The sequence below is a fragment of the Pocillopora verrucosa genome, chromosome 5 (genome assembly GCF_036669915.1).
Source record: "Pocillopora verrucosa isolate sample1 chromosome 5, ASM3666991v2, whole genome shotgun sequence".
NCBI lineage: Eukaryota > Metazoa > Cnidaria > Anthozoa > Scleractinia > Pocilloporidae > Pocillopora > Pocillopora verrucosa.
Window position 1 is genome coordinate 23,587,922 of NC_089316.1, and position 12,575 is coordinate 23,600,496.

General features: G+C 37.9%; 2 protein-coding genes across 2 annotated transcripts; both read right to left on the reverse strand.

The window, feature by feature from the left end:
• Positions 1-300: 300 nt before the first annotated feature.
• LOC131790476 (polycystin-2-like protein 2) lies at positions 301-4,652 on the reverse strand. Its single transcript, XM_066167031.1, has 3 exons — positions 4,290-4,652; positions 2,977-3,145; positions 301-2,509 (listed from the first exon to the last, which is right to left on the reverse strand). The coding sequence occupies exons 1-3, from the start codon at positions 4,650-4,652 to the stop codon at positions 855-857; spliced, it is 2,187 nt and encodes a 728-aa protein (XP_066023128.1). The 3' UTR covers positions 301-854.
• A 38-nt stretch (positions 4,653-4,690) lies between these two features.
• Positions 4,691-9,799, reverse strand: LOC131788103 (polycystin-1-like protein 2). Its single transcript, XM_066166520.1, has 9 exons — positions 9,680-9,799; positions 9,398-9,556; positions 8,580-8,705; positions 8,122-8,307; positions 7,607-7,854; positions 6,500-7,234; positions 5,941-6,174; positions 4,775-5,546; positions 4,691-4,695 (listed from the first exon to the last, which is right to left on the reverse strand). Exons 5-9 carry the CDS (start codon positions 7,739-7,741, stop codon positions 4,691-4,693), a joined length of 1,881 nt encoding a protein of 626 aa, XP_066022617.1. The 5' UTR covers positions 7,742-7,854; positions 8,122-8,307; positions 8,580-8,705; positions 9,398-9,556; positions 9,680-9,799.
• Positions 9,800-12,575: the final 2,776 nt, after the last annotated feature.

Here is a 12,575-nt window from a genome sequence, read left to right on the forward strand (position 1 = left end):
CCTTTGTTGACATCAATGAAATCAATTAATTTTTGGAGCACGCATGAAATGCTTTTTATTGAGATCAGTCATTATAAATCGTCTGGCGGGAGGGGAGATCCCATGGTTTTAAGGGGGCACAGTTGGGGGATCAGTCATCACCAATGGAGTGAGTCAATACGCTCGATACCAGCAAAATTTTAATCCTACATACATACATACATAATAAGTTTACTTCCGTTCCAAATTTTAGAGTAGCATAGTGGTGCTAATTTCTCCAAACAAAGAAACTGTCTAGGTGAGTAAATAGGTAAGTCTTTTTCATGGAAAACACTAATTCAATTTCATTATTATATTTCAATAAATGAAAGCAATCAAATATATTAAATAAAATAAGTAAAGGCTACTTGTTGCTAAACAATAAAATGATCAATAGTCTCAAATACAAGTCATTGAGGCTCGAACATATTCGTCTAAATCGTTCCATCTTTTTTTCAGCAGAATATATATGACAGACGGATTATATGACATAACAATACTTAACTTCCTTCGTGTAACTCTATTTTGAATAATATGAAGCAGTTCATATTTTTTGCCGTTGAATACGAGCCATATTTATAAACAATCAATAGGCTCCAAAGAAAAATTGTATACAGGTTCTTCCTTTGAGATCAGCTATAAAAAAATGTAAAAAAAAATGACTGTCTAAGTTTTTATCCTCTTTTTGTTATTTGCCACAATGCTACGAAACGCTGGGGAGTTCCTGCTATTTCTTTGTGTGTTCGAGATGATTTATGCTTAACGATCTGTTTTTTTAACAACGATTTCGATGAAGTATTTTACTTCCTTTCACCTTTTCTTTTTACTCTCTCTACTTAGTAGAGATAGACCTCTGCTGTTATTAATAAATAATCGAATTCTTCGTCTTCTGCTGTGAACCCTGAAACAATACTCTCCAGCCGCTGTAACAGGTCATGCTCTCTCTTACGTAATTTACGGAGGGAAGACTCGACGACATCCTCTTGAAATCTTACTTTCTTTTTTTCTCTACGTTTGCTGCAGTCTTCATTGCTTTCACCTTTCAAAGATTTTAACATGTTGCTTATCCTGTCGAAGAATGCTTGTCTCCTTGTACTGCATTGCTGTTTATCTATTGTTTCTCTGGATCTTTTCTTCCTCCAAGCTTTGATAGCTTGACTTATTAAATCAAAGTTAAGATTGGAACTGTTCGTGGGGTCAAGGCCAATGTTTCCTGATTCTTTGTCCTTCACTTCTGCCGACGTTTTGGAGGTTCTCCACTGTTTCAACTTGTTACTGATTGCATTGAAAAATTCTTTTCTTTCTTTTGAGCTCATGCAACGGTTCTCATCGATAAGATCATACAGCTCACTTTCGCTCACATGGTTCTTAGCATCCGAAAGAGCATCGTTGATTATGCCGATAAAGATGTTCATACAGAGAATAGTGAGCGTGAAGAGAATTAAGAAGGCGAATATTTTGGCGTATATGGTATTAGCCTGTGCTAATTCATTGATTGGTCTAGCTTTCACTCGACCAAGAGTTAGCTCGAGTTGAAAGTAGGCTCCTTTTAGCACCGAAGAGTAGCGCTCAGATACACAGCCAAACATCAAGACACCGAAGTGCAAAAATGCCACAAAGAAAATGAATAAAACGATGCTAAAGGATGACAAAGATCGTGCAGATATCTTCAATGTTGTGGAGAATAGAGCAACATAGTTGTTGAAGCGAATGATTCGCAATAGCTTGATGGTGACGATGAAAGTGAGAATACCCAGTACGACATTTTCTACTTCTTGGCAAGTGATAGCTTCTTGGAAACTTAGATTTGCATAAATGTTTTTATGCAGTTTGCCCATGGTTGAAATGGCTTTACTTTGTCGTATTATGTACATCACCACAGCAATCAGGGAAAAAAGAATCTGGAATATCTCGACCCAATTCCAGATAGACTTGAAATATCGAGAACGATGATTGTAAAGTCTGAAAATTTCCCTTCCAAAATACAAAAAAACCAATACAATGTACAGAAGCAAGGAAATAAAATAAAACTGATGTGAGGGCGTGTCCGTAGAATCAAGTGAAAGAACATGAGTTTGTATGGAGGCTGCTTTCAGTCCAGATGCATCAACTTCATAGAAGTATGTGGCAACCCCTAAAATATTCACCGACGGATTATATGTGGAAAACTCTGCCAGGACAACTCTGGTTTGCCTGTCAAGCCAACCGTTGTTTTGTAAATTTGTTACTATGCTGAACCCCGTAAGGTTATCATACCCGAGGTCTGCTACAAATCCTCCTCCATCATAAAAGGAGAACTGTCCCCACCTGGGTCTTGTGTCGGTTTCCTCGGCATGTTGATATCGCCATGGCTTCGGGCAAAGTTGCAATAACTCGTCATTCCTCATAGTGCTGTCGACAGGCCTCCAGCCTGGTTTGTTGTAGGCGGTCTTGTCTTCGTTCTTTGTCGAATATCCCTTGAAACACATATAGTTTAGGACTTTACATTGCGCTGAAAGTTGGAACAAAGGATCATAATCAGGAAGTTTGTTTTGGTATTCATTTCACTCAGCGGTTTGCCACATTTCGTACTTTTTTAACAAATATGGACACCTCTGTTATAGAGAATTAAAGTTGTTTTAGAAGCCTTCAAAGTAACATTTGCTTGCGGAGGAAAGGAGAGCCGTCATCAAAACCTTAATTTAATTACCGTTCATAAAAAAAAACGCAGCTACCTAAACACTCGTCTCGATAATTGTTAGAATGGTCAGGAGTCGCTGAAATTGTTACTGGTACATGTTAAAAATTTTTGTCTTCAAGAATTTCAAAAAACTTATTGTTTAGCGCAATATTTAGGTTTGATCGCTTCTCTGTCAGACTAAATTATATTTGTATAACCATACAATAAAAAATGGCGTGTGTGGGTAAATAGCCTTTTCACTGAAAAGCAAAAAGTAATAAAAATGGAAAAAAACTTACTCGCTTTCACTCTGAGTTGCCTTACTCGAGCCATTCCGACGAGAAGAGATTGTTTATTACCAATATAAATTGTTTGCTCATCCCTTTGACCGTTGTACCATCTGCCGGAAAACACTCCTGGGATAAAAACACGCTGTAACCAGCTCCAGTACATTGTATTGTTTGTCACCTGAATTAATACAAGATCATTGGGTTAAATAAATTAAATAAAATTCACAAAAGCTATATATATACACATATATATATATATATATATATATATAGGAAGTCTGCAAGTCGATTTTCGCGTGGAACAGTGCTCAATACGTTGAAGCAGAGCAGGATAAATATTATGAGAGGAAAAAAGGGACGTAACTACATTTCCCGACAAGCCTGTTTCGTGAATCGCTTCACTCTTCAGGGGTTTAAACCCCTGAAGAGTGAAGCGATTCACGAAACAGGCTTGTCGGGAAATGTAGTTACGTCCCTTTTTTCCTCTCATAATATTTATATATATATATATATATATATATATATATATATATATATATATATATAAGTGAATTGTCATCATTTAACCAACGTAACGAAGTCGTGTCTTCATGCCGTCACAGCTGAACAAAGCATCTTAAGTTACCGCCACATTTATTACGTAAATTTTATAGTATATCTACGATGGTTACAAATATTCTTTCCATTAAAATCACCCGGAAGAATGATCTAATCACGAAACAGGCTTGTCGAGAAATACCTCGGTCTCTGTGTTTTTTCCTTAACTCAATTCAGATCACTCTGTACTTGTATGTATCGAGCACTGTAATACGGAAAAACCGAAACACAGACTTCCTATCTATATATATATATATAATTATTTTAAGTGTAGCAGTATGGATAGACGAGCAGAAGTTTGAGTCACACAAGCAAGTTACTATTTATGGGCGTGTCTTAGACTATTATTCTCACTTGCTTATTTTCATTGCACCCATCCCCTCAAATGTTATGTTTGCCGCTCTCTGGTTTTCTTCTATGGCAGAATTGAATGCCAATCTCTTCATGGGATTATATATCTATCGCTTGGAATTTCTTTCCATTCCTAAATTTGGGTCTCGCGCACTAACATATCTCTTGTACGCTGTTTCTAAAGGGATATTCCTCCCCAAAATATCCATTACAAGAGCAGAAAATGCCTTAGTCATTTCTTGTAGAGACCGGCAAAGTAAAATTTTCCTTCATATATTTGATTTTGAATCTCCATGGAAACAAAAAATCATAAGATAAATTAAACACGCGAATTTCAGCAATGAATTTATCATAATCAAATAATGTCTACTCACTTTGCCAAAGTTTGGTAGTCCATCTCGGATTGATTTCGTCATCAAGTACCGATGGTCATTTCTGTTTCCATAGCACACTGCCATAAGCAAGAAAACGAAGACCAAGTATAAACCCAACTCTTTGAAATAACGTGTCAGGTTCTGTTTCTTAGCTTGTCGTCTCCTCATCTCTTCCACCTCTGATAATTGCAGTGCCCAAAAAGGTTTCTTATCGTACCCAGATTTAACTTGCTGAGGGCTTTCGCAGACGTGTACTTTTGATCTCCTCGCCTTTATCTTTAAAATGGCCGCGAATGTTAAAGCTGTGAAGAACACCTTTACTGGTTCCTTGATTGTTACGTCCTGTGCGAATGAGATAAGCATCGAAGACAGCCACTGTTCACTGACACTCTTTTCCCAAACTAGACTGTAGAAAATTGAAAACGCAGCTGAAAGAGTACAAGAAGAAAACAACAAACACCAAGCGATACCAGAGATCAGGGTACCTTTAAGACAATAGTCATTGTTCGTGGAAGGCTTTCCAGCTCCTTTCTGAAACAGAAACACTGTGAAAATGTTTATGGGTGTCACAACAAGTGCGCTTTCAATTCCAGTTACCACTTGTCTCCACGAAATTTTCAGCGGTCCGACTTGGATAGGCTGTTCATATTTGCCCTCTAACTTGTAGAACATCGCGTTAGCAAACATAGATGTCAAAAGCACTGAGAGGCAGCAAGACAGCCGCTGTACTCTTGTAAAGCGGCTTTTTCTCAGCTTGGCTGCTACTGAAATCCAAATATGCGACTCCGCAAGGCCTCTTCGCCAACGTCTTGCAACTTCATTGCCAAAATCCAAATTATTTGAGGTCTGGTCGATTACTCGCTCGATGCGCCCATCTCCGCGGTCAAGAGCAAACCACTGATTTGCCATGAATTTCCACGACTGCTTAGATTGTACGTCCCGAATCAGGATTTCTTCTAGGTACCACGAGGGACTATCTCCAAAATTATCATGTCCAATCTGCACTCCTTGAATCGCACCAAGTGATTTGTTAACATAAAGTACAAAAACATCTGAATTACCTCGTGAGAATAACGTATTCACTGCACCAGGCTCTTCTTGGCTAAGCTGAATAATGCCACTCTTTCCATCAGAACCGTAAATCTCCAAAGCAACATGAGCAGTCGTGCATGAGTTTTTCCAAGCCCCTGTAGTAATCACTATATTATACTCATAGGTGCAGCTTGAAGATGATGGAAGTTTGATCGGTACCTCACTCTAAAAAAAACATGATAGAGCATGAATTACATGGCTAGCTGATTTATATTCTAAATTCAATTTTTTTTGTTCCAGTCCAAAAAAAAACAAGGCTGTCGCTTAACTTTTTAAAGCGTTTTTTTTCTTAAAACTTTAACTCCCAGGGGTGATCAACATGCAACTTCTCCCAAAAATATCCGTACATTATCTAGGCAACAGGTCATGAGAATACTCAAGATTATCAGGTAGATTTTGTTATCTTGATCAATTATCAAATTGTCATGACTTATTTGCAAAAAATTGTATAGCAACCGGAGGGAGATTTAACAACAAGATCATGGGAGTGAAATGGTTATACTGGAGAGCATGCTCCGTTAAAAGAACAATCTTAAGCAAAATCTGACTCTACACTCACATTTTTCTCGTCTTCCTCGTCGAATTTCCGTACGATGATAAGCACAGTCACATAACATAATAAAATCACCACAATAACCACAATAACTGCGATATTTCCAGTTTCTGATAACTGTTGGAACTCGATTAAAACCTTGTCGAAGTCAATGCGATTCGGTTCAACTAAGAGACTTCCCCCAAATGACGTCAAGTGGCTACAGCTACAGTTTAAAAATCCATCTAATTCTGCTAAAACCTGAAATTATAAAGGCAAGAAAGATCTTAATGATAAAAATGATCATTTTGGCTGTCACCATAAATCACACCGCATCTTTTTTGTTTTAAGGCGCTTCTATACCACGGCTGGCTATCAAATCGATTCGACTTTTGTCTGAAAATGTTCTCTAATCAAAGATTAGCCTTAATTCAATGATAAGCTTAATGAGTAAAGATTATTGCAGTACCACAGCACTTTTACAAACATTACTCAGGAAAGCTCAAATTATCTGAATTGTGTTGAATACGATGCCAAATTAGATAAAAAAGATTGCGCTGAAAACCTTTATTTAATTTTCACTTACTTGGCAACCAGATGATATCCACTTGTCAAGTGTTTCTGACCAGTAAACGCAACTACCCAAGGTCACCTTTAGAGTGTAGGTCTGGTCTGTTGTGGAATCATAAACTGGCATCACAGGGACATTTTCACTCTGGGGTGAGGCGGGTGGTGGATCTTTGACTTCGACGCAGGAGCGCTTCCTTCTCCTTCCACCAAGACAAGATCTCTTATCCCTTGTGTGAGATAAGTTCACTGTGGCATTATAATTTTTTAAACCGAGTAAGTATTTCCCAGGACGCTCAGCCAGAACTTGTATTGGCGCATGCGGATTCAAGAAGCAGCCCATTTGTCCGTTCCTTTTGTCATGTGAGCCTATCATCCAAACACACTTTTTGTCATGAGAGATAGTAGCATTGAGGTCGTAGTTTTGAGTTGTCGGTCGCTGACCAAAACGCATATAGACAAACAGATGTACGGTTGGATCTTGAGGTTTGATTTCCAGCATCAGCAGGGTGTTTTCATACTTGACGTTTATCTCGTGGAAACGTAGATCATTGTTCTTTGTGAAATACCATGACTTTTCTGAAGCAGAGATTTTCTGAAGTTTTAAAGGCGTAACGATAACAATGTCTTCCGTGAGATTTGATACTTTAATAAGCTCGCTGTCGTTGTTTTTCAACTGCAGGGTTACAACATCAGAGCCAACTCGTTCCTTGGTGCCGTCCCAAGTGTAAGGGTTGAAAGAAAATGAGAGCATCTAAAAGAGAAATAATTAAGAATTTTGCTTGTTTGCTTTTGTGGACTGCAATAATTCAACACGTAAACAGGGTACTCCGTCTTACTCTTAATCAGAAGTTATCATAAGTTGGGTTCAAATAAAACTGAAATTGTATTTAGAAAACAACGAAGAATATATAACATTCATGTGGTCACTTCGGTCACATGATTCGATTCTCTTTTGCTGCCCAAGTGCCAGAGTTGAACACGTCAAAAGCAAAGCAAGAAATATGATTTCTGGAGGTAATAAGCAACCTTTAAGGTGTCTAATGTGTGATTTTAACTTGACTGGTGTCGGTATCTGCTGAAAAAAACTTGGATTGATATTTGCCTGAAGGACAGGAATACTTACTTGAACATCTACAAAGCTTGTTTTGTTTACTCCAGCGAGTAACAATTGGCTCTTGGACGGTAAGATAAACCGGCCTTTGCCTGCTTTTACTTCCAGTCCTGAAAGTCTTTGGAGGCTACATCTTCCGAGTGTCATGGAGAGCTCTCCTGCAGTGAATGGTATCGTTTTTTCATCAGGTAATGTCAATGCAACAATGAGTCTGCAACTTTCTCGAGGGCCTTCATTGAAATCTTCACTAATAGTTCACCCTGTAGAAATTGCATAAATAAACATATAATAAATTATAAGCAAATTATGGATTTTCGAAAGCTTAAAGCAAACATACATACAAAAAAACCATAAAAGGTTCAAAGTCTGAATGAAGAAGGGAGTAATGGTTAAGCTAACTGCAATTTGCAATGGACCATTTACCAATGAATAAAGTCTAATGATTATGCTTGCATGTATAATTACGTTTTTAAGGGTCTGTTTAATTCAAAGACTTTTGGACATCACCTAAATGTACGTTAAAGTACCTGTTGTTGAAAACTTGACTTGGAGTCTTCTGATGCAGTCACCGCTGCTGCCTTCAACACGGTATTAAGACATGAAGCCAAATTTTCTGCCGATTGCCTTGTCATTGATATGTCTGCTACGTCTCGTTTCTGGGCAATAGACCATAGGAGTGACGTCACTGCACTGATAGCAGATAAGGAGAAATTCTGTGGAGTGCAAATGAATATAAATGAAGCTACAAATGCTTAATTTCAGATTTCTTTCTATTGACCTTTGTAGAAATAATTTGTGGCGAATTATTTAAAGTAAGTACAAAATTATAGATTGCTTGATTTGATAACACAATAGTTGCTTGTTTGTTTCCGTTTTCTTCTCCTTTGCTGTTGTTTCTGTAGCTTTTATGGCTAAATAGTATCATGGTATAAAAACTTGACGTAACAACCAAGGCTATTCCAGCACCAATCAGTACTTCACTTACCAGAGACTGGTGGGGCACTTTCTCCAGAGCCTGAAGAGCAGAACCGATAACCGAAGATTTTTGGAGGAGGTCTGAGACTGTTTTTGCTTCCAAGGGCGAAATGTTTTCAAGAATGTAGTTCATAACCTTGAACAATGATAAAGCTTAATGTTATTTAAGCCAGTAGAGAAATAGGCAAACAGACTTTGTCCCTCATATTAGGCTCGTTCCAAAGATTATACATCTAAAGGCATACTTAGACTCAACGTATCAGGTTCCCCAATGATATTGCTAGTTAAAACCCACCAAAATGAAAAATTTGCAAGCGCATGATTGATTCGCATGCATCAAAACACCAAAAATGTCCAACCTGAAATAATGGATTGTCCGGTGATTTCCGCCTTTGAAATAAGCCTTATTTTCAAGACGTTGTAAGTCTTCGTTTGAGATTTAATTCAAGGCTTTAGAGCGTTCTTTACTCGTCACAACGGAAGACGGAATTGTTTGCTCACACAATCAACCCGCGGGAATAGTGGAGAGTGAACATCTAACGTGGTAGCCACGACTCTCGCGTAGCAACAATATCAGATATTTAACACACTAGCCTCCATTTTTCTCAAAAATATGTTCATATATTTAGTGTATTATATTTGTCTGTTCTTCGAAAGTTGATTTATTATTATTATCATTATTATTATATATTTTAATACAACTTCTTTATTATCTTCTCTTTTTTTTGCATGTTTGGTTCGCTCGGTAAACTCTTTACTTTTCGGGTACGATCATAATGAACTAGTTTTGTTTCACTTTTTAAGTAAGAAGTTGCGTTTTAAATGTACCTTATATCTCTCCTGAAAACCCATTGAGGTTTCTTGTAAAACTGATAGCAGGAAAGAGTTTGCTATTAGCGCTGCTTCTGTCAGGTTTCCGATCTCGATGAATTTCTGAAATATACTGTTCTTTGCCATTAGAAGGTTTGTGTTCTGAGATGGCTTGATCTGCAAAAGTCAAAAGCAGGTATCTATAACTGTAACTAATTTATTACTAATAGGGACCAAAAGAAATTAACATATTCTCACATCCTTTCTCGTTAGACATTAAATTAATGGTTAGCGACGTACCTGAACTGTCAAAGAGATTGGGGAAGTAGAAATTCCGAAATTGTCAGTCACAGTAGCGATAACTTTGACAGTAAAATTATCTGTATTGTTCCCAGGCGGTATCCAAGAGATACTTATGTTGTTGTTAACGCCACGATATAGTACATTGTACAGACCATTCTTTAGCCTGTACTGAAACAGGTAGGACAGAGGGGTGTTGTCACTTTCCCAGTTGCTACAGCTCAGATTGAAATCAGTCTTCAGTGAGATGCCGCTTGGCGGAGAGATCGAGCAGTTGCCCCCTGTTGGAGGTATTGCTATAGAATAATCGTAAGCATTCGTTCTCCTTAAAACGTCCGTAATTGTTATGAATAGTGCCAAGCGGTACTTATTTCCACCAGTAAGGGAACCTCCTTTGATAACAATGTCACTTGAATTCAGCGGTGTACTTGTGACGAGTCGTAAATTATGTTTTCTTTGCCAAGTAAAGGAGGTATTTCGCTTGAACTGCTGGTAGAGCCTCCACTCATAGGATGATATTTTAGAGCACTGTAATCCGCGGCATTGTGACTTGATACTAAGTTTGACTAAGGGACTCACTTTAAGTTGACAGTTAAAGAAACATCTAAAATGAAGCAAAAAGATTATACAAACAGTCAATGAAGAAGGGGTTTTGAACTTCCGTTGTCTGATGAGATCATATAATTAAGAAGAACAGCTGTTGCAGTGGCTGCAATTTAACATTGATATGAACAACTGCTAATGAAGTAGCTGCAACAATACTAATAACCAAAACGACAATATAAACAATAACATTATCATTAACAGCAACAACAAAGTATATAGAACAAAGGAAACAGAAACAACGAAAGATAACAAAACTAGAAACAAAACAGGTAGAATGGGACAACAAAAGCAACAGTAGCTAAAATAAAGATAAAGACCAAGGTCGAGAACAAATATAGGTATTAAGAGAGTGTCTCTGTAGGAGCGGTCCGGTCGATTTTGCTTGAGACACGGATTTCGCTCGTTTCTCGTGTGTTGTAAGACATTCATGTACCTATACTAAAACCACAATCAGTTTGATCGGATCTCTTTATTTTTCAGAGTTTTACGGAAATTAAATTTCACTCGAGCGAAGGCTTGTCGTGACACTTTTCAAGACTTTAATTTCATACAACTTTGGAGGACAATTTACAAAAAACTACGAAACTCAGCAAAAAACAAATACCACAGCCATGTATATTTACTCTATCTTATCTATCGAGGCGACTTTCGTAAACATCACGTTTCAATCAAGGAAACAGGGAGATTTGAATGACACCTTGTCGGTTCGCCTAAATCAAACACGCCAAAACCGATCAAATTCAAGGTAAATTTTTGAAAAAGTGAGGCGTTCTTAACTGATCCAACTAACATAGCTGGGAAGTAGGTGCCATAGAAAAGGTAACTACAGAAAAAAACTTTGCGGCCCGACCTTTACGAGAACTTTATAGCTCCGTGAACTTACCTAATTTTCGGCAATCTCCAAGTTTGGCCGCCATTTTGATGGACTTGTCAACATGAAGCGTAACCGATATAAATCAAGCAGGTAAATCTAAAACCGTCAGAAATACATACGAAAGCAATTCAAATGAACTTTACTTTCAATTCAAGCGGCAAAATTTGAAATTGTTCGTTAAACTTACCATCCCCATGCGACCATTTATTCCAACAATTCAAACACTACAACTTTCTGAATTCCCCTCGTCGATTCCACCGCAAGAAATAACCTGTGCCACCCAAGCTTCGACTCGAATATGAAGCACGAATCAAGTAACATAACTGCTTCATCTTCGCGGCAATATCACGCTGGTATTTTGATTTTCCGATCGACAAGAAAGGTGATCAGGAATCGATCGGTTTGTTTACCTCATAAACGTGACCGCTGACCAGCCGCTAAGTGAAAACAGCATAGCGCGGGGTGGGGTGGTTGGCGGGCTTATCGTCATAAGATATTCGAATAAATGCTCAAAAAGCTCTAGGACTATCAGTCTAAACAGTGAAGGCATGCTTCGTGGTACAGACAACTTTTATTTTATTCTCATAACTTTCTCCTTTAGATTAGAACTGGTGTTAATTAATAGAGTTATCAATATATTTTTAACCGGGTACCCATATAACCTTTTTGCTTGTCATCAGTGGTATAAAATAAAATGTCTTTTCCACCAGAACCTTTTATTTATGCCCCATTGCACGGAATGAACACTGTACTTAGAGTGTTTGCTCTAAGTAATTTTTTCTGTTCCCAAGAATGTATGCAAAGTGATAGAGATTTGAATCATTCTGCTGACACGTTCTTTTAAGTTATGGCGCGTGTAGGTTTTTTCTATCAAAAGTCGCGCGTGCAACACACCGGAATTGAAAATTCGTGTAAAATCGCACGAACCTTAGAATGAGTGTAGGCAACTTTGACTTCTGGCGAGATTAAGTGGATGGTTCAAAGGACCCCCTGAGATTTTTTTCAGGACTATAACTGAGATTTGTTAATAACTATGATAATCGTCATCATTAGCGGACGGTGCTTTTTGCCCATGGTTGTCATCAGTATCGTTATCACGCCGGAAGAAGTATAAAGCCGGCATGTCGCCTTACCTAACTACACAGAAAATTGTTCTCTCTTTTGCTCCCCTTGGATCCTGGAAACTGTTGCTATTAAGACGATCAACAAGAAAGCCTTTATAATTATTGAAACTTTTGATTAACAGAATGTAGGAAAAAATCGGTGGGGAGAGTTTTTCGCGTATCTTATAATCTGAACGATAGTTTTAAATAAAAGAAATAACAATTCATTCAATTTACCTTAGTTGTATCGTGTTTAAAAGTGGCGTTTCTGGGGACCGTAGATTCTTCTTTGATTCTTCTTGTCTCAGCCAAG

Excerpts from the sequence above, each read along its gene's own strand:
- LOC131790476 (XM_066167031.1), bottom strand. The coding sequence starts at position 4,652 with ATGCTTATCTCATTCGCACAGGACGTAACAATCAAGGAACCAGTAAAG. Across the intron at positions 3,146-4,289 it reads GACTACCAAACTTTGGCAAA|GTGACAAACAATACAATGTA; the intron begins GTGAGTAGACAT and ends GTATTAATTCAG. Across the intron at positions 2,510-2,976 it reads GCAACTCAGAGTGAAAGCGA|CGCAATGTAAAGTCCTAAAC; the intron begins GTAAGTTTTTTT and ends TCCAACTTTCAG.
- LOC131788103 (XM_066166520.1), bottom strand. The coding sequence starts at position 7,741 with ATGACACTCGGAAGATGTAGCCTCCAAAGACTTTCAGGACTGGAAGTA. Across the intron at positions 7,235-7,606 it reads CAAGCTTTGTAGATGTTCAA|ATGCTCTCATTTTCTTTCAA; the intron begins GTAAGTATTCCT and ends TTTCTCTTTTAG. Across the intron at positions 6,175-6,499 it reads GGATATCATCTGGTTGCCAA|GTTTTAGCAGAATTAGATGG; the intron begins GTAAGTGAAAAT and ends TTATAATTTCAG.